Below are 24,333 nucleotides of genomic sequence, written 5' to 3' on the forward strand. Positions count from 1 at the left end.
TCCAGACAGTTTATAATTAACGTGAGCCTCTGTGTGCTTCCTTGGAACTGGCTGTGGGACCAAGCAGAACAGAAATTCCCATCTATGGGCATTCATTGCTTCATGCTGTTCAGCGGGGGTCCAAGAGGAAGGAGAAGGAAATACTCTGTGGGCCATGGAAAGGAGCCTGAGTCCTCAGGAGCCAGGGGAGTACAGCTCACACTGTGACACCCTGGCATTTAGAGTTTCTGCTGTGATGGAGAGGCCACGCTCAAGAAAACTCAAGTCTCCTTGGACCTCATGGCTGGATTTTACAGAAGGCCGTGCCTGCTTCCCACTTCTCCAGCATGTTCAAGGCAAGGGTAACCTCCTCATCCCTCCTCATCCCTCATGTTGTTGCTCATCCTTCTTGACCTCGTAACTTCCAAGTGTAGGTGAGGCCCTTGTCTGAGAGGGAAAACGTAACAGATGCTAAAATGTCAGGAAGTCAGACCAATATGGAAAATTCTTATATGAATATTTTGTTGGTTTTTTTTTTTGTTAGTTTTGAGACAGGATTTTTCTATGGAGTCCTGGTTATCCTGGAACTCACTATGTAGTCCAGACTGGCCTAGAACTCAAAGAGATCCACCTGCCTTTGCCTCCTGAATGCTGGGATTAAAGGCCTGCCCAATACGTCTGGGCCAAACATGGAAATTTTCTAAGGAAGGAAAAAACAAAACAGAAGACATGTAAGCAAAGTAAACTCCAGCCAGTCGCTGCCTGCTTGGTTTGTGTTTTTTGTTTTTTTGTTTTTTCTGTATCTGTCTGATATGAAGCTCTATCAGCTGAGCTGTATGATCCCCCCCCCCCACTCTCTATTCTAATAAATGACGTTTCCAGGGTTGGGATTAGGGTAAAAAGAGGAAGAATCCTGAAAATTTAGAGACGGATTCCACATTTGAAAGTCTCATGTTTTGTTCCTTAAGGGTCGTGTGTCCGTGTTGGTTTTTTTTTTTAATACTGAACTAAAATACTACGTTGTTTTGTAAACCCATTTTTTAAAATTTTATTATTTGTTATTATTTTTATAAGACAGCTTCTCACTATGTACCTCAAGCTGTCCTGCAACTCACTATATAGGCTGTCCTTGAACTCACAGAGATGTAAGCCTCCCAAGAGCTGGTAATAAAGGCCAGCGCCACTACGCCCAGCTGAACTCATCCATTTTAACCAGTAGGAAGCGTCTTTCACTTGCATTTCGTTCTGGTCTTGTGAAATAGCTACGAGTCCACAAACTCTTCTCCACCTCCCGGGCCTCCCCACCCTCGTGGATCTCGAGACCACTACACGATGGGTCACTTTGACTCTCCGGGACACTGCGGGGTGCAGCTCCGGGGTCCCGGCCTCTTCGGCACCTGCTACATAGCGTAGAACTCCCAAGGTGTGTATACTTCACTGTCGTCCCCCTGCCCCCACAACCGCAAAATAGCGGGAGGCCACGCACCGGCCCGAGAACTGAGCGCCTCGCTATCACCCAGCACTGATCTGTAGTAAGCGACCTGAGCAACGCGCGTGCGCACTCCGCCTGTCGCGGGCGACAGAAAGGGCTCCAACGCTCCAGTGTTTGCAACCAAAGGGCTCGGGAGCGCCAAAAATCTTCCGCGTGCAGCTCGCGAGCGCAGGCGCTAGCGGACTGCTGCTAAGACAAGGCGACCTGGCCCTGGAGCCACCCGCTGGTCGCCGCCCAGGGGTGGTCCCTGCGCGGCGGAAGGCGCGGCCCGGGCGCCCGCCCGATGGGGCGGGAGGGGGGCGGGTCGCTGCTGCGTCCCCGCCCCGCGCTCGGGCCGGGCCGGGCCGGGAGGGTCCCCGGGCTTGCGGCCGGACCAGCGGCTGTGGTTCTCCGGGCAGACGCAGCGTCATGCGCAGCCCCCCTGGCAGGGCGCTGCTGCTGATCACGCGCCGGGGCCTGGCCGTGCGTGCGTGGGCCCCGGCAGTGTCCTCTAGGACGTGGCTGGCTTCTGAGTGGAACCCGCTCGTACGAGCGTGGACGTCTCGAATCCTTGAGCCGTCCCCGGGCCTCCGCTTTCCCGCGCCCCTCTCCCGGCTGCCTGGCGGCGTGGGGCGATGGGCCACATCCTCAGCGGCCCGCAGGTGCTGGGTACTGGCAGGATCCCGCGGCGCGCGTCCCCTGTTCGCCAGGTTCCAGGGAATTCCAGCGGCAGCCACCGGTGTGCGAGACTTTGGGGAGGACTCCCGGCGGCGGCCCGCGGCGCCACGGCGCTCAGAAGTGTGGAAGCTCCTGGGGCTGGTGCACCCTGAGCGCGGGAAGCTGTCAGGTAGGAACCTTGGGGGGACCAGCGGGCTGCAGGGGACCCCGGCCTGGCCTCGGCCTCGGCCGCGGCCTCGACAAGGGCGTTCAGATCTGCCGACACCTGTTGGAAGGCTATGGGTGCCTTCTTTACTGGCGGGCGCTCACCGTCTGAGGTCAGCAGAGCCTGTTACCAGAATATTTAAATCGGTCCCCAACAGCTAATTGGCAGCGTCTGCTTTGGAACATTCTCTAAATAAACTGGAGTTTAGACCTTTAAGAAAAAGTTTTGCCAAAACCATGTCTACTTTGTATTATACATTTATAATGTTTTTTAAAAACATCACCAGGGCTACACAGTATCAAACAACCAGCAATATTTCACATTAAGCTGAGCCCTGTGAACTTCATGCTGGCTGTCACCTCCCTAAGTGGTCAGGACCAGGCACTAGCCACAGCATAAAAAAAAAAAAAAAACAAAAACAACAACAACAAAAAAAAACCAGACAGTAACTCAACCGGATCAACTAAAAGAAATCAGAATGGGCTGATTCTAAATGAAAATATTCTGTAACTCGCTGGGTTTTTTAGCAGTCATTGGAAGAATGGCTGGAGCAAAGACCTGTTGAGAGCTGGAGAGTCCTGGAGGTTTTCTAACTCTCCATTTCCCCTGTGACAGTGGATTGTGGCCTCCTTCTGGGGGGTTGTCTTGGGAACTGACATGGAGTCCCACCCCTGCTGAGGTTCCCTGCTTAGTGGGCAGGAAAATAATTTGAATTAGAGATGAAATGGAGATAGGCATGAGGGTGTTGCAAGAGGAAGACACCTTGTTATACAGCTCTGAGACAGGCAGGACCCTAAATTGCTTGCTGAGTCCCTTGCTGTACAGATTACTCTCTTTGGGAGAGATTGGGCTTGGAGAAGGGTGTCTATGGAGCGAGGGCATATAGATCTGCCATCTACAGGAGTTAGCAGGTGTGGTGCCCTTAAGTATAAAGAAGAGACATTTTACTATGGTTGTGGGTTTTAATGGAAAAAGTCCTTTTCTTCTTGGCTAGCTGTGTTTCATTATTTTTTTTTTTAACAAATTGCTTGTTTTTATTTTATGTGGTGTTTTGCCTTCATGTATGTCCGAACTGTCTGTGAACTGCCATGTGGGTGCTAAGAATTGAATCCATGTCCTCCCAAAGAGTAGCCGGTGCTCTTAACCACTGAGCCACTGGACCCCCTCCCCTGTGTTTTATTGAGACAGGTTTAATGTAGTACAGGCTGACCTCAAACTCACTAGGTAGCTAAGGATGACCTTGAACTCCTGATCTTCTTATCCACCTCCCAAGTGCTGGAATTGAGGTGTGAGCCACCAAACCCAGGTTTAAAGTATATTCTTGGGGGAGGGGAGGACACAGAGCTGGGTATGCATAGAGGAGTCTGGAGACCCTGGGCAACTGGGCATGCCCAGATGGTGAGGAGCTGAGACAAGAACCTAGTCTGCGAGCCGGGCGGTGATGGCACACGCCTTTAATTCCAGCACTCGGGAGGCAGAGGCAGGCGGATCTCTGTGATCCAGCCTGGTCTACAAGAGCTAGTTCCAGGACAGGCTCCAAAACCACAGAGAAACCCTGTCTCGAAAAACCAAAAAAAAAAAGAACCTAGTCTGCTTCTGAAGCTTCAGATTTCAAAGTTTTGGGGACTCAGGCCTTGCTAGTGCCACCTAGCCCTTCCCTATCTGCTCCTATCTGTCATCTCTGTGACCTCTCCCCACTTGTCCTGCCTGCTAACATATGCTGTGAAGTCTGCCTTAAGTCAGACACTCTACCAACCTACATCATCAGAGCAGACAGTCTGCCTTACTGAAACATCAAACGTTATGATTTGAGAATTAACCTCACTGCAGCTGGCATGATAGTGGGCTTGCTTTTGAGTCGGGGGCTTGCTTTGTCATCCAGGCAGGCCTCTAACCTGAGATCTCTTGCCTCAACTTCCCAAGTGCTAGGAACACTTTAGGCTTCTAAGTAGATAGTAAAGATATTCTGTCTTCAGGATGTCTGAAGACCTCTTTATATAGCCTATGTTTTCGTCAGAAGTCATCGGAGGTAAAGCCAGTCTGGTTGTGAGTGCTGGTGGAAGTAAAAGGAAGTCGTTAATTTGTAATAAGATCAGGCTAAGCAAGAGTTGGCACATCTCCGACATGCTGGAGGAGCAAAGCTGTTGTGTAGGTTTGTGTCTTTCTGTCTCTCTGTCTTGTTTTTGAGACAGATACCACTTGGTAGCCCAAACGACCATGAGCACACAGCAATCTTCCTGCTCAGCCTCCTCAGTGCTGAGATGATAATAAGCATGAGCCATCATGTTGTCATTATTTCTTTAAAGAGCTCCGAAAAACAGATACAAGAGAAAAAATCTGGTGTTAGGTGTCCTCTCCCCCTCTCTCTCTCCCTTTCTCTTTCTCCCTCCTCTGGTTTTTTGAGATGTTTCACTGTGTAGCCCCCCTGGCTGCCTTGGAACTTGCTCTGTAGACCAGGCTGGCCTTGAACTCAGAACTCTGCCTGCCTCTGCTCTGCCTCCCCAGTGCTCAGATTAAAGGCCTGCACCACCACTACCTGGCTTCTGATGTTCAGTTTCTAATTTTAGTGAAAGTTAACATCCCAAAAGTGTGGTTGTGTTTGAATAATAACCTTTCCTTCCGTACTGTTCAGCAGTTTATTCCCCAGACGATTTTGATGTTAAGTATCCAAAATTTGGAAAACAGGGCCTCCTGTTTGAAATGGCTGCGGCTACTTGTCCAGAGCAGAAGTCACATGATTGCTCTTCCTCCAGGCAGCCCACTCCTTCAGGATTTTGGCTATCTTGGTATCCCTGGGTCTGCAGTGCTACCCAGAGCCTTTTCTCACTGATAAGTCTTCCTCTTATCACTTTGGCCACAAGGAACCTCAGAAGGTGCTGAGCCCAGAATCATCAGAACATGCCCAGAGCAGACAGGAGGTACTTGTTCAGGCTTTCTGTGTGCTTAGCAGATAGGAGGCCAGGGCCCAGATGTCCCAGTGAGCAGTGGGCCCCAAGATGAGAAGATACTTAGAGTACCAGGTCTCCTGGCTCACAGAGCGGGTTCTTAGCTAGAGTAGAGTTAGACTGTTGGGTGGTACATTCTGCTCTCTTCCCTTCATGTTTCAGACAGTGCAGATATGTAGGATTTGGGTCTGCTGCTTTCCTGAATTACCGGTAAGGGCTGGGTTTCTCTGTTTAGCTCTGGCTGTCCTGGAACTCATTCTGTAGACCAGGCTGGCCTCAAACTCACAGAGATCCACCTGTCTCTGCCTTCTGAGTGCTGGGATTAAAGGTGTGCGCATCACTGTCCAGCTTGATAATGACTTTTCTTGAAAGCCGATGCCTGCCTGGAACTGTGGCTGAGTTTGTGGGTTGACTTTTATAGCTGTGCCTGTGGAGTGACCGTAGTGAAATACAGTGTAGAAAGGATGGAAAGAGACTGTCTCCAGCTGCTGCTTCCTGATGCCCAGGCAGAGATGTGGTCCAGCCGGAAAGGGCTAAGGGACAAGAGGAACAGCCTGTGATGTCGGGGCTGCTCCAGGGATCTGAGTATTTCCTGAGCCTCTGTTTCTTCCTCAGCTTCTTCCTGGGTTTTCAGCCTCCATATCTTCACTTCCTTCCCTCCACTTAGGGCCAGCTCAGCTCAGCCTTCATCTCCCATCTGCCCTCCACCCTGTTCTTGTCACATTCACAGCATCCCTGGAAATGTCTCCCTGATCCCCCAGAACCAGAATGTCTGCAGACAGCTGTCACGCTCTTGAGGAAGCTGCCTTTTTGCCCTTTTCCTTCCAGCCCCTGGTCTCTGAGATGGGACAGCTGAGTTACCTCTGAACCGAGCCACCGCACAGGTCATTTTTGAAGTGACAGCAGGATTGATAAGGATACATACAGCTGCTATGCTTGCTTGCAGGCGAGTGGGCACCATGCCAGGTGCTTTCTGTGTGTCTAATCTGCTCAAGACAGCTCCATGAGAAGGTGCCGTTGTTGTTTGGATATTTATGTCGAGGTCCAGCCCTGACATAAATTGTCTCTTGGACTAGTGGAGAGGCGTGGGAATAATTGAGGCACAGTTCACACAGCAATATCAGGAGGGAGACTAGGGTTCATTCAAATCCTGAAGATCACCTGGCATTTATTATCCAAACAGCTTTTATATGAAAAGGCAAGCTGAGGGGGAAATTTATTAGCATTTTGTTAAGGGGTAGCTGGGACTTAAGTCATGTCTGCAACTCTGCCTGCTCTGTCACGGAGACCGAATTAACACCTCTTCCCCAAATTTACAAAGATCTCCCCAAATTACAAAGGAGCAGAGTGACATTAGCATATCCTGACTCTTTGTTTAGGATGGCGTCAGTTTGTCTGGAAAGGCTAGGTGACCACCTTCTGTGTGACAGGTGCACACTGTGGCCTGAAAGTCTGGCCGCCATACAATGTAGAAATATGGGCCTGTATAATATAGCCCTACATATTTATAGTAGGAGAAACTGAGGTATAGAGGATTTGAGTGACTTGTGTTAGGTCAGACATGTTGGCAGGAGAGCCATTAGTCTCTGTAAGCAGCTTTCCTGGACCCCCACCCCCCAGCCTCTGAACTCCCACACTGATGCTGCGGACCTGAAACCATCTGCATTTACTGTTCTGACCCCTCTGGCACCAGGACTCAGTAGAATTAGGATGATAATGGTCAGGTGTTTGAAAGCGTCAGTCAGGAAACAGCAGTAGAAGCTGCATTGTGGTGTGGAGGAAGGAGGAGAATTCTAAGTGACAGAGTCAGGTCGGATTGGGGCTGGAACCTGATATGCCCACAGCCCCATAAGGCAGAACCGCGATCCCAAGAATCCAGATGACCAAAATCCATTTTACTTATATTCAGATGTGTCTTAGGGTTTTATTGCTGTGAGGAGACACCTTGACCACGGCAACTCTTATAAGGGAAAACATGGAATTGGGGGCCGGTTTACAATGCAGAGGTTTAGTTTGTATCATTGTAGCGGAAAGCATGGTGGTTACACATGCAGACACAGTGCCGAAGAGGTAGCTGGGAGTTTTGCATCTGGATCTGCAGGCAGCAGGAAGAAAATGCAAGACGCTGGCCTGGCTTGAGCATCTAAGACCCCACAGTTTGTACCCAGAGACACATTTCCTTCCTGCAGCAAAGCCACACCTAATAAGATCACACCTCCTAATAGGGCCACTCCCTGTGAGCCTATGGGGGTCATTTTCTTTCAAACCACCACAGATTATAATACAAAGGGGTACACAATAGTAAAATAAACTTGGCGTTGAGATATAATAGCTCAGATGGCAGAGTGCTTGGCCTAGCACACACAAAGTCCTGGGTTTGATCCCAGCACTGCATAAAACCTAGCCTGTCTGCACACCTCTAATCCCAGCATGCCAGAGCAGGAGGTAGAGGCAGAAGAAAACTAGCTGAGATGGCTCAGCAGTTATGAGCACTGGTAGTTCTTCAGAGGTCTTGGTTCAATTCCCAGCAAACACATGGTGGCTCACAGCCATCTGTAATGAGATCTGGTGCCCTCTTCTGGCATGCTGGTGTACATGTAGACAGAACACCATATACATAAAATAAAATAAATCTTAAAAAGACTATTAAAATAATAACAAAAGAGTAAATTAATAAATAAGTTGATGGGATATACTGGGATGATTTTGGATTTAACTAAATAGCCCCACCCCCTTTTTTCAGACTCTGTTTCACTGTAATCCTGGCTGGCCTGAGGATGGCTGGGCAGACCATGCTAGCCTTGAGCTTGCCTTTGAGTTCTGGAGCTGCAGATGTGCTTCCACATCAGGTTTCCCCCGCATCTTTTTACAGTTGCCATTACTGTGTAAGAGCTCGCAAAGGGCTCGTGCTCCGTGTGATTCAGAAAACTAGAGAAGCCTGGCATAGTAGTTCACACCTGCGATCCGGGCACTCAGGAGGCAGAGGCAGGAAGACCACTGCAAGCTTGAGGCCAGCCTGGTCTGCATAACTTGTTCAGGAATGCCTGTGATCGTGGCTCTCGGGAAGCAGAGGCAGTAGGATCACTGCAAGTTTAAGTCTAACTGGCCTGTAAGAGTTTCAGGCTAGCAAGAGCTTATATAGCATGACCATGTCTTATCTTGTCCCTTTTCTTTCTTTTTCTTTCTTTCTTTCTTTCTTTCTTTCTTTCTTAAGATATATAACCTAAGATAACCTCAAACTTTATAGATAGAACAAGGGTTCTCTGCAAGAGCAATAAGTGCTCTTAACTGCTGAGTCATTTCTCCAGGCCCTGATTTTTTTTCACTCTTGATTATGAGTTTTGAAAACTGGTGTGTGAACTCTCTGAGTGGCCAGGACCTTCCTTATTGAGTTGGCAAAGGACTTTGCTCTGGTAAGAGACTTTCCTGCTTCCCTTGCCAAAGTCCAATGTGCCCATTCATTCATTCATTCATTCATTATTTGCTGACTTCCTGCTGTGTGCTGTAGGGGAGGGTGGTGGGCTTACAAAGCAGCAAGCAAAAGAGACATGAATAATGAGTCAGTGATAACATTTAGAATTCCAGGAGGGAAGGTAGCAGCCGGATGAAGGACAGGAAGCAGCCCCAGATGTCTTCATTTGAAGTGAGGCTCCAGAGCTGGTCCTCTGAAGAGGTGGCATTGGAATGAAGATAGCAAGGCACATTGCCTGCTTAAAAGCTGCCGTCTGCCCCACCGCCTCCTTTTAGGGCTCTGCTTGCTCACCGGTTGTCATAGTTAGGGTGTCTATTGCTACAAAGAGAGACCATGGCCAAGACAACTCTTCTAAAGGAAAACATTTAATTGGGGCTGGCTTACAGTTTCAAAGGGTTAGTCCATTATTGTCATGGTAGGAAGCGTGGTGGCATGCAGGCAGACATGGTGCTGGAGGAGGAGCTGAGAGTTCTATATCTTAGTCCTCAGGCAGTCGGGAAGAGAATGCCACACTGGGCATGGCTTCAACTTCTGAGACCTCAAAGTGGCATACCTAGCGACCCCCTAGTGACAGACCACCTCCAACAAGGACACCGCCTAGTAGTGCCACTCCCTCTGGTCAGCATTCGAACACATGAGTCTATAGGGGCTATTCCTATTCAAACCACCACACTCCACTCCCTTTGGCTTGCAGCCATAACAATGCAGAAATGTATTTAGTCCAGTTTCAAAAGTCCCAGTAGTCTATAACAGTCTCAACATTGTTTAAAAGTCCAAAGTTCAAAGTCTCTTCTGAGACCACGTCATCTTTTAACTGTAATCCCCTGTAAAATCAAAGTGGAAAGCAAATCACACACTCTAACATATAGTGGCACAGGATGTACATTACCTTTCAGAAAGGGAGGAAAGGGAGCATGATGAGGAAATACTGGACCAGGGCAAGAGTGAAAATCACCTAGGCAAACTCCAAAGTCTACATCTCCATGGCTGATGTCAAATGCTCTTCAGATCTCCAACTCCTTTCAGCTTTGTTGACTGCAGCACACTTCTTTCTCTCGGGCTGGTTCCACTCCCTGTTCGCAGCTTTCCCATGACTCTGGCACCTCCAACAACCTGGGGTCTCTGAGGCAACCCAGGCTTCTCCTTTACAGCTTCCCACAGTGGTCTCTTGGGGCCTCCATGAAGGGACACCCCTGCCACACAGCTGGCCTCAGCAGCTTTCCTTGGCCAAGGAGGGAGATTCCATAATCACTTTCTTCTGTCTTTGACTGTGAAGCCAGAATCACACGGCTGAGGCTGGAATACGCCCCCTCGTTTAATCACATCTTCACCAGCTTCTGTTTTCGATTGTTTTCTTCAAGCCTAAACTTGGCTGTCCTAGAATTTGCTCTGTGGACCTGACTGGCCTTTAATCTGTTCATCTCCTTGAACACGGGATTTAGTTCCACTCCACTTCCTGGTGCTCCTTTTCTCCTCAAGTAGTACATGTTGTAATTCCCTCAGCTTGTTCCTGTTCATCATAGATCTTCAGAAGAGAGCACACTGATCCCCAGATGATAGCATTCACACGAGGCTGCTTTGAAATCTCCTCTGCCAATGTAACTAATCCAAAAACTTTTCAATTTAGCCTCAAGCAGAGTTTTTGGACAAGGGCAAAAGGCAGCCACATTTCCACCATAATATCCTAAGCGTGATCTCTAGGCTCCATATTAGCATTCTTCTCCTCTGACTCCTGAGCCAGAAGTCAGGGCCCCACAGTTCAAATCACCCACAGCACCACTGTCTTTCATGTTCCTACTAGGATGGCCCATTAAACCCCCACTTAATGCACTCAACTGCTTTTTTTCCCCTTCTAGACAGGGTTTCTCTGTAGCTTTGGAGCCTATCCTAGAACTCACTTTGTAGACCAGGCTGGCCTTGAACTCACCGAGATCCGCCTGTCTCTGCCTCCCAAAAGCTGGGATTAAAGGCGTGCACCATCACCGCCCAGTTTCAACTAGTTTTCTAATCCAAAGTACCAAAGTCCACATTCCTCCAAACAAAAGCATGGTCAGTCCCTGGTGCCAACTTCCGTCTTAGTTAGGGTTTCTATTGTTGCAAAGAGCCACTGTGACCATGGCAACTCTCATAAAGGAAACCGTGAATTGGGGCTGGCTTACAGCATAGAGGTTCAGTCCATTATCATCATGGTGGGAAGCATGTTGGCAGGTAGGCAGACATGGTACTGGGGAAGGAGCTGAGAGTTCTACATCTAGATCTGCAGGCAGCAGGAACAGAATGCCCCACCAGGCGTGGCTTGAACTTCTGAGACCTCAGAGCCCACCCCCTAGTGACACACCACCTCCAACAAAGCCACACCTACTCCACTGAGGCCACACCTCCTGTTAGTGCCACTACCTATGGCCAGGCACCCAAACACAGGAGTCAGTGGGGGCCATTCCCATTCCAACCACCATGCTGGTTCATACTCTCTCATGGCTACGTTAGAATGACCCCTTTAGCTGAAGTGTGAGCATTAAACCAAGGAGAAAGAAGCACCCATCCTCTGCAGATGGGGCGAGGGAACTCTTCCCAGATTCACCAGCAGTCTGCCATAAACCAGCAAGGTTCCTAAGAGGTTTGTTGTCCCAAACCAAAGAAGCCCAGAGACAGCTGACGGCAGATCTACCCTCTGCCCAGACACAGCACTGCTCTGAAAAGGAACCTGGGCTGCTGCTGTTTTCTTAATATTCCAAACCTCTTCCATACTCACCAGGAAGTGGTGGCACACACCTTTAATCCCAGCACTTGGGAGGCAAAAGCAGGTGGATCACTGAGTTTGATGCTAACCTGATCTACAGAGCAAGTGCCAGGACAGCCAGGGCTACACAGAGAAACCCTGTCTCAAAAAACTGGGGAAAAAAAAAAAACAGAAAGAAAAAGTTCTGTACTCATTAAAACTCTGAAGAAAGAAAAAAGAGGAAAATACCCAACAGATGCTAATATTTTTTTTTCCAAGACAGGGTTTATCTGTGTAACAGTACTGGCTGTCCTCGAACTCGCTTTGTAGACCAGGCCAGCTTTGAACTCACTGAGATCTGCCTGTCTCTGCCTCCCAAATGCCTGGATTAAAGGCGTGCACCATCACTGCCCAGCCAGATGCTAATATTATTATCTAGGACTTGTTTTTTTAACAAATCATGTATCTTTTTCTGTGTGTCTGTCTGTCTTTCTCTGCTTTAGCAGTACTGAGGATTGAACCTAGGATTTCAAACATGTTCTAGCACTTAGCTACATCCAAAGCTCTCTTTATTTTGAAACAGTGTCTCATTAAATTGCCTAGACTGGTCTTGAACTCACTGTGTAGCTGAGGTTAGACTTGTGATTCTCTAACCTCATCCTCCTGGATATCAGCTCTGTGTCTCCAGGTCCAGCTCCCATGGTACATCTTACTGAACTGTTCCATGTAGATACCCAAAGAATTACCTCATTCCTTATACTGGTGGCTTAATATTTATAAGTTCTTTATAGTAGGTTCAGCTTTTAGGTGGGTGTTTAAGATACTGATTCTTTTGCTGGTATAATTAGTGGTATAATCTGATGTCCTTAGATTTATTTTGCATACTTCACGTGGCAGTTTGTAAGAATTCTCAGAAGTCCATTGCTGTTCTAGGGGATTCTTCACCTGGGATCTCACTTGTTGCTGGTGTAAACGTGCTCCTCCATCAATACCACTGTTTGTTTCCCCTGATGAGAGCCTCCTTCCTACATCTTCACCAACATCCTAAGCGTGTAATCTTTGCCAATCTCATGAGTAAAAAATTGCCAGTCTTAGGATTTTATATTCCTTTTTGTATGAATATGGTTGTCTGTGATATATGTTCTTTCTAACTGGATTTTCTTAAAATTTTTTGTCTGTTTGTTTTAGCCAACTATGTAGTCCTGGCTGGCTTGAAACTTACTATGTTAGAACAAGCCAGTCTTGAACTCAGAGATCTGCCTCTGCCTCCCAAATGCGGGGATTACCGGCATTCATCACCACACTTGGCTCCACCTTTTTTTTTTTTTTTTTTTTTGGTTTTTCGAGACAGGGTTTCTCTGTGGTTTTGGAGCCTGTCCTGGAACTAGCTTTTGTAGACCAGGCTGGTCTCGAACTCACAGAGATCCACCTGCCTCTGCCTCCCAAGTGCTGGGATTAAAGGCGTGCGCCACCACCGCCCGGCCTGGCTCCACCTTTTTTAATAACCCTCTGGCCCCTTATCTGTTGTTTAGTTACATGGACAATTATTTTCCTGATTATTGTTATTTCATGCTGTATTCTGCAGAGCAATAATACTAAGAAGGGACATACCACATGCAAAGTGGATCCCAGGAACTGCTCTCTAAAGCCTACGTAGAGACTTTGAATTACTAACCGTAGTCAAGAACATTAAGCCAGGAGCAGTGGTGTATACCTATAATCTCATCATTCAAGAAGCTGTGGTATGTCACAGGAAGTTCATGGTTAACCTGAACTACATTGTGAGTTTGAAGTTAGCCTAGGCTATAGAGTTAGACCTTGTCTCAAAAAAACTTCCCCTCCCTCATACTCACAACAGATAAACATTCCCTGGATAGTCTGGCAATGAAGCTGAGGTGTAGTTAGATGCCAAGCAGTAACAGCATGTAGCAGAAATTCAGGAGAAGCAGGATCTGAAATGAGTACTAAGACCGGAAGACAAGAGGGAGGCCAGACAGATGTCCGCGGTTCGCTTCAGGCTCTCCTAGCGAGGAAGGAATGCACAAACCATAACATCCTCCTGCTGGTTGGGCAAACACATTCCCTCACAGCCATGCTTCTTGCTCATCTGGTCCTTCCTTTAGTCAGGCCGGTAGATGAGAGAGGAGAAAGCCCAGCCCCTGAGGCTACTGTCGGTGATCTGAGGCCCTTTGTCCTCAACCCCTGCCCTGTGCTGTGCTGTGAGTTCTGAGTGTTGCTCCTCTCTTCCAGCTGCCGTTGGGTTTCTTGCCGTGTCCAGTGTTGTCACCATGTCTGCCCCTTTCTTCCTGGGGAAGATCATTGATGTCATTTACACCGACCCGAGTGGGGACTTTGGTGAGAGCCTGACTCGCCTCTGTACCGGCCTCACTTGTGTGTTCCTCTGTGGTGCTGCTGCGAATGCCGTTCGTGTCTACCTCATGCAGTCTTCAGGTCAGTCCCATGAGGCGGGGGTTCGTCAAAGATGACAGAGGGCCTGGGGTAGTATCAGGGCTTCGAGTGTCACAGCTCTAGGCCCCAGTCTCTTCCTGACATTGCATTCGCTGGGGACAGATCCCACATCCCACCAAGATGGCGTACATTCTCTACTTTTGTGTGGTCAGAGTTGAGCAGGTAGTAAAAGCAAGACCTGTCTATTCATGCTGTGTAGCTACTGGGATGGGATCTTGAGTGGCATTTCTTTAGGCCCATTTAGCAGGCAGGGAACTGCCCCAGTGCTGGCAGCCTAGGACTGCATTCCATGTCTACATGGCTAGTAAGACGGTCTCTAGGTGACTGACCCCTTCCTGCCACTGCAAACTGCAATTCTTTTTTTTATATTTATTTTATTTATTTATTTATTATGTATACAATATTCTGTCGGTATGCCTGTAGGCCAGAAGAGGGAGCCAGACCTCTTTACAGATGGTTGTGAGCCACCATGTGGTTGCTGGGAATTGAACTCGGGACCTTTGGAAGAGCAGGCAATGTTCTTAACCACTGAGCCATCATCTCTTCAGCCCCGCAAACTGCAATTCTTATAAGGGCTGCCAGTCATGAACATATTGGCATTGTGGGTATATGATGCTCCTCACATGTCAAGGAGCCTTTTTTCAAAAAATTAAAATGCATTTTTATTGTTGTTATGGTATGTTCACATACATGTGCAGGCAGAGGAGAACATTCTGGAGTCAGTTCTGTCAGTTTGAGGGTTCCATCTGATGACTTGGGTCATCAAGTTTACATGGCAAGCGCCTTTATCTACTGAATTGCCTCGCTAGCCCCTTTGCCTTTATCATGATCTCCTCCCCTTGTGCCCACAGTCTATAGCTAGTAACAGGAAGTCAGCATGCTGGCCTATATAGGTCCCTCCCACGCCAGGATCCACGGAGTTGATGTGCTTAGTCTACAAACTGGCTTTAACACAGACTGTCTACACTGCTCGCTGGCGGCCGCCCCATGAAGGACAGGTGACTGCATTCATTGTTAGCTGCTGTGTTTGCCTTGCAGGTCAGAGCATTGTGAACAGGCTGCGCACCTCACTCTTCTCCTCTGTCCTAAAGCAAGAGGTTGCTTTCTTTGATAAGACCCGCACAGGAGAATTGATTAACCGCCTCTCCTCAGATACTGCACTCCTGGGGCGCTCAGTGACTGAAAACCTCTCTGACGGACTGAGGGCTGGGGCCCAGGCCTCGGTTGGTGTTGGCATGATGGTACGTCAGCCATTTCCTCTTGGTGCTTTCTGTTAGGGCTCTCAGGGCCAGGCTTTTGAGCATGAGGGGCTTGATATGTTCTTGTCATTTTGTAAGCATACAGAACCAAGAACATTGCCCCAGACTGGGACATGGGGATTATCTCTCCTGGCCTGGCCTGTATCTCTCTTGAGGAAGTATTAATCTGAAGTTTGGCTTTTCCTGAAGATGTGTAAGACCAGGGTGTGAAGACAGCCAGGAATGTCAGGCCAAAGAGCCCCTTTGGGAACCAAGTGTCAGGTTTTAGGGATGTAGACCTCATTTTCTGTGTCCCTGCAAGAAATCTGTGTTCTACAGCTATCTTGCTCATCTCTGATGGCTCAACCCATCTCAGCTCACTCTCCAGGTAGTATTTGTGTTCCAGCCATCCCTGCTGGCCTGAGTAGCTTCTGAGTATGACCTTAATGTTCATGGGACAAGAATAAAAGGCAAGCCCTGGGCTCAGTCCCCAGTACTGTATAACGCTAGCATTGTGGCATATTCCTGTAATACCAGAACTCAGGAGAAAAGGCAGGAGAATCAGGAATTTAAAGTCATTCTTGACTACACAAACTAGTTTGAAGTTAACCTTTGATAATATGAGAGTATGTTAAAAACAACAAAAACCAAGCCAAAGCAAGGGACAGGATATAAAAAATGTATTGCCAATTACTTAGCAGAACTGTGATCTGAGAGTAAGAAATAGATGAGTGTAACATGAACGGGGGCCTGGCTTATTGGGGTTTCTGTCCCGCCCGGTACCCCACAGCCGGCAAGCCCCAAAGAAAATCACACAGAGATCTCCATAAGTTATAAAGCTGATTGCCCCATTAGCTCAGGCTACTTATTAGCTCTTGTAGCTTATATTAACCCATTATTCTTATCTATGTTAGCTGTGTGGCTCAGTACCTTTTAGCCACGCAGGTTACATCTTGTTTCTTGGTGGTCTGGGCTGGAATGGGAGGAATGGGCTTCCTCCTTTCCAGCATTCTCCTGTTCTCATCTCCCTACCTCTACTTCCTGTCTGGTTGACCCGCCTATACTGCCTGCCTGGCCAACCAGCGTTTATTCAAAATAAACAGATTGACAGAATACAGACAATTCTCCTGCAGATGAGCAATTAGCCAATCTGTCTTTTACCTCTACACTTTAGGCTTCAATGTTACACTGCAACTTTAGGAGCCCCTGTGCCATTGATATTATCTTCTGTGCAAGTGAGATTTGGCGCATTTTAATAATGCATTGCAGAGTCACCAGCACCATTTAAAACAGTCACCACATTGCAGAGTTGAGGGAGTCTAATCTGCTGATTCGGAAGGTTCTTGTAGAAGCAGGTGGATCTCCATGAGTTCAAGGCCAGCCTGGTCTACAAAGCAAGTTCTAGTACATCTAGGGCACAGAGAAAACCTGTCTCCAAAAAAAACAAAACAAAAACCCAAGCATTTAAGCCGGGCAGTGATGGCTTACACCTTTAATCCTAACACTTGGAAGCAGAGGCAGATGGATCTCTGTGAGTTTGAGGCCAACTTGGTCTATAGAGTGAGTTTCAGGACAACCAGGGCTACACAAAGAAACCCTGCCTTAAAAACAAAGAAAACAACAACAATGAAAAACAAAACCAAAAGGTTCTTGTTTTTTGAGCCACTGTTGTAGTTAAACTGACCAAACCTGGCCTTCTGGCTCTAGGTTGCTAAACTCTGGAAATAGTTCCCCCGCTCTAACCTATGGTGGTTGTATTCAGATCCTATGTATGATGCGGAGTGTTTTGGTGACTTCTCTGACTTCTTGATCTAGATGGGAAAAATTCTGGACACTCAGGGCCCTAGGGTGATTATGGCCATGTTTAGAACTCATGATGTCGTTTGACCAGTGCAGAGCAGAATAGGCCTCTCTGCTGAGCCCTCATTCCATCGTGTCCCTCTCTCTGCTGTTGAAGATGTGTCTAGCATATTAAAGCATATGAGAACTGGCCAGAGGATATGTCGTTTATATCTTCAGCAGTTGCAGCAACTGTTCTCCTTGGTAGTGCCCTCCTGGAGTTTTTGTGGTCATTTTGATGTTGAGGCAGGGTCTCACTATATAGACCTGGTTGGCCTGGAACTCACTGTGTAGACAAGGCTAATTTCTGACTCATAGAGATCACTCGCCTCTACCTCCTCCTGAGTGCTGGGATTTAAAGGCCTGTGTCATCACACTCAGCTTAGATGTCCCAAACAGGAGGCATGGCCCGGAGACAGTGTCTTCCTGCCTGTGCACTGTAGGTCTGAGGATACCTTGTCACAGGAACACATGCTCTTGACTTTTGTTCTTGACAGTTTTTTGTGTCACCCAGTCTGGCCACCTTTGTTCTGAGCGTGGTACCTCCGATCTCTATCCTCGCCGTGATTTATGGGCGATATCTACGGAAACTGTCCAAAGCCACACAGGACTCTTTGGCACAAGCCACACAGGTATTGACCTCCCATGTGTGTGTTGTCTAGGTGTGGGGCTCAGAACAACAGGCAGAATGCATGATGTACAAGGTGTGCTCCTTCCCAGCCCCAGGGAAAGAGACAAGCAGCAAATGCCTTCCTTTTCTCTCAGTAAACCTTAGTACAGATGTGAAATGCTCTACTCCTGGCTTGCCATTCACCCCACAGTACGTCCAATCCGCTGTATAGCCCAGGCTGGCCTGGAGCTCCCTGTATAGCCCAGGCTGGCCTCAGATTCGTGGCAATCCTCCTGCCTCTGTCTCCCAAGTGCTAGGATTACAGTTATGAACCTCCATACCTTGCAGTTATCAATTTCTCAGTTTTTTCTCACTGCTCCTGGTAGGACAAAAGGCTCATATGCCAGCTGTGGTGAGACACACCTATAAACTCAGCATTTTGGAGTGTGAAGCAGGAGCATCATGAGTTTGAGACTAGTCTAGGCTCCCTCTTTAGACCTTTTCTTAAAAGATAATAAAAAAAACCCGGAAACTAATGTACTTTGGGAAAAATGTCTAGCTGGCACCATGTCCATTATTAATTCAGTAAAAAGGACTGTGTAGCACTGTCTTTTCTCAAAAAAAGAGATTTGTTTTATATATCTATATCTATATAGTATAGGTAAACATAAATTCAGTTACTCCCAGAAGCCAGAAGAGGGCATTACACCCCTGGAGTTGGAGTTACATTGTATGGTACTGATGTGGGTGCTAAGAATCCTCTACAATAACATTACATGCTTTCAACAGCTGAGCCATCTCTCCAGCCCAGCACTATCTTTTAAAACCCAAAATAACTTGTGTTTTCATGTTCTAAAAAGCATGCTTTTTTGTAATTGGAAATATGAAAATATCAAGCAACATAAGTATAGATAATCCTATTTGTCCACAATTCCAGATAATCTAAAATCCAGATAATCTTCCATAATTCAGAGTTAATGTCATTAATGTTTTGTGGTTTAGTCTTTCTACCTGTCTTTTTATCTGCTCCCATATTACCTGTCTTTCTAAAGTGTGTGGGGATTGTGTGTGTGTGCGCGTGTGTGTATCTGTGTGTGTGTGTATCTATCTGTGTGTGTGTGTGTCTGTGTGTGTGTGTGTGTGTGCGCGCATACCTGCACATACCCGCAGAAGCCAGAAGAGGGCATTTGTCTCCCTGAAGCTGGAGACGCCACTCACTGAGGTTCATGGGCCCAGGCTCAGTTCCTCAGCGAGAACAGTAAACACTCCTAACTGTCTGTGACGTCTCTCCCGCCCTGCAGTTTATACTTTTCTGACAGCAAGGGGGACTCTTCTTTGCTCTCTACTATGTGATCTTACTTGGCTGTGCTTCGCATCCAGCCTTCCCTTGGCAGCATATTGAACAAGAATCACATTTTAATTTTGCTGTCGGTTGCAATGTGACACACCTCCTTTCACCATGAGTGTGTGTGTGTGTTTTATGTGTGAGTGTTTTGCCTGCATGCATGTCTGTGCACCACATGTGTGCTTGGTCTCCATGGAAATAAGAAGGCATCAGATCCTCTCAAACTGGAGTTAGGGCAGTTGTGAACCACACGTGGGTACTGGGAATCAAACCTAGATCCTCTGCAAGAGCAACAAGTATTCTTAAATGTGAAGCCATCTTTCCAGCCCCTTGCCGTGTGTTTGAATTCTCATAGCTAGCTGAGGAACGTATTGGGAACATAAGAACCATCCGAGCTTTTGGGAAGGAGATGATGGAAGTGGAGAAGTACAGCGGTCACGTGGACCAGTTGCTGCAGCTAGCACGGAAGGAGGCCTTTGCACGAGCTGGCTTCTTCGGAGCAGTAAGTAGATCATTGTGGACAGTGAGATTGCAAGAGATTTTCATTCTGTGGCTCTAGACAGTAGAAGCGAGTTATTTCAACCCTAAGAATGACTTGGACTTTAAACTGTTCTTATGGAAGAAGAGGAGAACAAGAAAGTGGAATCAGGGAAAAGAATGGCCAAGATCAAAAACACTGATGACAGCTTATGCTGGAGAGGATGTGGGATAAAGGGAACACTTCTGCATTGCTGGTGGGAATGCAAGCTGGTACAGCTCCTTTGGATGTCAGTGTGGTGATTCCTCAGAAAATTAGGAAGCAACCTTCCTCAAGACCCAGAAATACCACTTTTGGGTATATACCCAAAGGATGCTCAACCATGCCACAAGGACATGTGCTCAGCTATGTTCATAGCAGCTTTGTTTATCATGGCCAGAACCTGGAAACAACCTAGAAAACATTTTGAGTTGAGGTAACCCAGACCCAGAAAGACAATTATCACGTGTACTCTCTCATAAGTGTTTTTTAAACATAAATCAAAGAAAACCAGCCTACAAATTACAATCCCAGAAAACCTAGACAACAATGAGGACTGTAAGGGAGACATACATGGATCTAATCTACATGGGAAGTAGAAAAAGACAAGATCTCCTGAGTAAATTGGGAGCATGGGGATCTTGGGAGAGAGTTGAAGGAGAGGGGAGAGGCAGGGAGGGGAGCAGAGAAAAGTGTAGAACTCAATAGAAATCGATTTAAAAAATTTAAAAAAGGATATTTCAAACATCAAAAAATAAATAAAAGGGAGTCAGAGGCCTAGTTTATACTTTTGGGTCCCAAGAGGCCTTAGTTCCTACTGACCACTTTCTTTTCTTCCTCCTGTAGGCTGGGCTCTCTGGAAACCTGATCGTGCTGTCTGTCCTGTACAAGGGGGGCTTGCTGATGGGCAGTGCCCACATGACAGTGGGCGAGCTCTCTTCCTTCCTCATGTACGCCTTCTGGGTTGGACTGAGCATTGGAGGTATATCACGTCAACAGGCTTTGTGGGTACACACTGAAAACCAGGCCCCCTCTGAACAGCTGTTCTTGCTGTGCCATTCCCTTCAGCAAAAGTGAAATCACATGAGTGGGAGAATGGGTTCCCTGTTGGGCTGGGGCCCTAGTGTCCTTCCACAGCTCAGGGCTATGGGGGGGAGCGGTGTTTCCCAGCCTGCTGTTATGAACTGTGTCTCCCAGTGCCCAGGGGAGAAGGGAGTGGTTGACAGGAGTGGAGGAGACCCTGGGCCTGCATGGTGAGAGTTTCGCCTCACACATTTTGCTGCCCCGAGTTTTAACCTCTCCAGATTTAATCTCTCTTCCTTCTGTCTTCCTCAGAATTAGTAATAAGTTTTTGTCATTTTTTTTAATTTTGTTCTGTGACCATTTCCTTCATCCCACGTACTAGGTCATTCTGCTTCCCCAGCCCTCTCTTCTCCGCCTCTGTCCTTCTCAGTTCCTCTTCTCTACAGATCTCTTCCCCACACTCATGAATTTTTGTTTTGTTTGTGTCCCATGGAGTTTGGTCTGGACTCAGAGTGTGACTCTGCATTTAGAGCCTACCTCTTGAGCTTAGGAGCTCACCCGTGGGTAATGGCTGTCCCAGAACCTGCTGGTAGCCAGGAATTCAGCGGTGAGCTGTAGGACTCTTAGGACCCTGTAGGACCCTTAGGACCCTGTAAGACCCTTTCTTGTCCTTTACAGTGGTGGTCTCTTTCAGACCTAGCATCTGTAGCCACAGCTTCTGTGAGCTCACAATTGCAGTGGCTTGTCGTGCCTAGAAGATGGAATTTCACATCTTCCTCCTTCTCTTTCCTCGAGCATGCTTCTGGCCCATTCTTTGGGAAATGTTCCAAAGCCTTGGTAGGGGATGATATAAATGCCCTGTTTAGGGCTGAGCTCCCAACTGGATCTCTTGCCAAATTTTAGCATCTTAGCTGAGTCTGTATTCACTGCTGTTTGCTACAAGGAGAGGGTTCTCTGAGAAAAGCTGAAAGTAGCGTTTGTACATTGGTATACACATAAATCTTTAAATAAATCTAAATATTTAGTTGTTTTTGTTTTTTGGGTTTTTTTTTTTTTTTTGAGAGCCTTTCTTTATAGCACACGCTGGCTTTGAAATCTGTCCTCCTCAGTCTCCTAAGTACTGGGATTACCAATGTTGGCCACCATACTCAACTTTTTTTTTTTTTTGGGACAAATTCTCTATGTAGTTTTTGCTATTCTAAAACTTGCCATGTAGACCAGGCTGGCTCAGAATACACGAGGCCTTAGACTGATTTCTAAAAAGCAACACTGTTGCATTTACAGAGAATTTCCCCGGCCCAGTTTCAGCACAGTCATTCTCTTCCCCAGAGTGGCCCATTTGTTACACAGTTGCTGAGCCCACATTGACACATTGTCGTCAAAGCTAACGTTAGGCTTATTCCTGGTGGTATATACACATTGAATGGATTGGACAAATGTGTATGGTCCTGGGTTCACCATGATAATCTCACAAACAGCCGCCTTTGCTGCCCTGTGTATTTCCACTTCCAGCTGTTAATTCTTCCACCCCTGGCATCCACAGGTCATTTTTTACTCTCTGTAAAGCTTTGAAGATTTTAAGTGTCATGGGGTTGGAATCAATTAAGCACACAGCATTTTCTGGCTGGTTTCTTTCCCTTATTAATGCACACTTAAGATTCTTTATGTCTACTATGGCCTAATAGCCCCTGTAGAATCTTTTCTTGGAACTTCAGTTCACATGGGGTAGGTCCCCGAGAGACGCTTACTGAGCTGTCTGAGGAGGTCGCTTTCCTTGCAGTACTGTGATTTCTCTGGCGATCAGTGTGGTCACATAGAAGTTTCCCCTTCGTTATCAGCAATCTGGGAAACCTGATAAAGAGAAACTGTAGGCGAGCCAGGGTAAAAGGTGGATGGACGGAGCAGCTCGCACCAGCCAGAGCTCCTTCAGTGAGAGCTGCAGATTTCACGTTGACAGGCACAATTGCCAGGACTCCCCAGGCCAGGAAGAGCATGTGGCCTTTCTCATCAGCTAACGATGGACTCTTCTGTCTTTAGGTCTAAGTTCCTTCTACTCGGAGCTCATGAAAGGCCTGGGCGCTGGTGGGCGACTCTGGGAGCTGCTGGAGAGACAGCCACAAATGCCTTTTAATGGTGGGTCTGAGGTGGGGCTCTTCTCTGCTGGGGTTTTAAACAGCATGATTTGGACAGTTAGAGCAGTATTCTGCCCTCCTCAGAGAGTGGGCCACTGCCACGAGGTGGCCTCTGCTTCAGAGCAGGGAGAAGAAAGGTGGGGATTCCCACGGGACACTGGTGGACACACTTCCGGGAATGATCTGGAAGTGTGGGGCTGAGGACATGGCATCTGCACCAAGGGCAGGCCAGCAGCAAGCAGGCCTGGTGTCAACAGGAACACCCAGGTGGTTTTCTAGACTCTTCCTTAGAGATTCTGACATTTGCAAGGGGTTGGAGGAAGATGAATAAAAGGCTTTACGTTTCTTGACATTTGGGGTGATTTGGGAATGCTGGTGTTACGTGGCCAGGATTATCTCCTCCTTCGTCATCAGCTTCCCTTGAGCCTGGGAGATGTGGGAGGAAGTAACAGCACTCAGCACTCAGGGTACCTGCACGTTGCTGGTGCCTGCAGTGCAGTGAGTAGGCTCGTGGTACTGTCCAGTATGATGAAAGCTAGGGCATGAAATCCAGTGATGAGTGAGAAGTGGACTCCATGTCAGGCCAAGGTCCCACTGGGGCTAAGCAAACCTTTGACCCTCTTTTGGCTCTCATGCAACCCTCATTGTTGTGTTTTCAAAATGTTTATCTGGGGTAGGAAGAGCTCTGCAAAGGAGATATTTGAGTGCAGTGGCTCTGAGAAAAGTTACTGAGTTGAGCCGGGTAGTGGTGGCGCACGCCTTTAATCCCAGCACTCGGGAGGCAGAGGCAGGAGGATCTCTGTGAGTTTGAGGCCAACCTGGTCTACAGAGCTAGTTTCAGGACAGTCAGGGCTGTTTCACAGAGAAACCCTGTCTCATACAAAAAAAAAAAAAAAAAAAAGAGAGAGAGAAGGAAGGAAGGGGGAGAGAGAGAGTGAGTTACCGAGTGGGAAGCAGATTGCCCCAAGAGTGAATCTTCACATGGCACTTAACTTAACTTGTACAGCCTTAAAATCCTCCTAAGGGAAGGTGGCACCTCATGTTTATAAGGTCACACAAGACTGTATGCACATTATCCTATGCACGATAAGCACGGCACATAGGCCCACCCCTCCAGCACATAGGCCCGTCCCTCCAGCATGAGCTGTGTTGGGAAAGGACCACCGTTTCTGTTCACTTCAGACAGCCAAGGGAGCCATGTTCCACCACGAGCTCCATTTTTATCTTTCCGTATTCTCTCTTGTGTTCCAGAGGGGACTGTGTTAGACGAGAAAAGCTTCCAGGGTGCCCTGGAGTTTAGAAACGTGCACTTCACGTACCCTGCTCGCCCAGAAGTGTCCGTGTTCCAGGATTTCAGCCTTTCCATCCCATCTGGATCTGTCACAGCTCTGGTTGGCCCTAGTGGTTCCGGAAAATCGACAGTGGTCTCCCTCCTGCTGCGGTTGTATGACCCTGTGTCTGGTAGGTGGCATCCTGGGCTGTGTGTGTACTCTCCTGCTGCCTGCTCTCACCCCATGCTCAGGCGGATCACTCTTGGAGGAGACTTGTGTGATGCTCTGGTCTTCACACTCACGGCGCATCCCTCCCCTACGGCTGGATGTGGGTCAGTGTCTCAGGGTTTCTGTTGCTACAACAAAACACACGGACCAAAAAGCAAGTTGGAGATGAAAACAATTATTTGGCTTACTCTT

At 47.7% G+C, this 24,333-nt stretch overlaps 1 protein-coding gene across 1 annotated transcript in view; it reads left to right on the forward strand.

Moving 5' to 3' along the window:
- The first annotated feature begins 1,731 nt into the window (after positions 1 to 1,731).
- The window catches only part of Abcb10 (ATP binding cassette subfamily B member 10), a 36,656-nt gene continuing 14,054 nt past the window's right edge, over positions 1,732 to 24,333 (forward strand). Inside the window, exons 1-8 of the mRNA XM_041650233.1 lie at positions 1,732 to 2,297; positions 13,720 to 13,920; positions 14,977 to 15,179; positions 17,513 to 17,647; positions 19,326 to 19,472; positions 20,334 to 20,469; positions 22,548 to 22,643; positions 23,894 to 24,103. Coding sequence (XP_041506167.1) covers positions 1,880 to 2,297; positions 13,720 to 13,920; positions 14,977 to 15,179; positions 17,513 to 17,647; positions 19,326 to 19,472; positions 20,334 to 20,469; positions 22,548 to 22,643; positions 23,894 to 24,103 — 1,546 coding nt within the window. The 5' untranslated portion in view covers positions 1,732 to 1,879. The remainder of the gene's footprint in view (positions 2,298 to 13,719; positions 13,921 to 14,976; positions 15,180 to 17,512; positions 17,648 to 19,325; positions 19,473 to 20,333; positions 20,470 to 22,547; positions 22,644 to 23,893; positions 24,104 to 24,333) is intronic.

The sequence above is a fragment of the Microtus oregoni genome, unplaced genomic scaffold (assembly GCF_018167655.1).
Source record: "Microtus oregoni isolate MIOR12 unplaced genomic scaffold, Mior012 000004F_ref0000308, whole genome shotgun sequence".
Taxonomy (NCBI): domain Eukaryota; kingdom Metazoa; phylum Chordata; class Mammalia; order Rodentia; family Cricetidae; genus Microtus; species Microtus oregoni.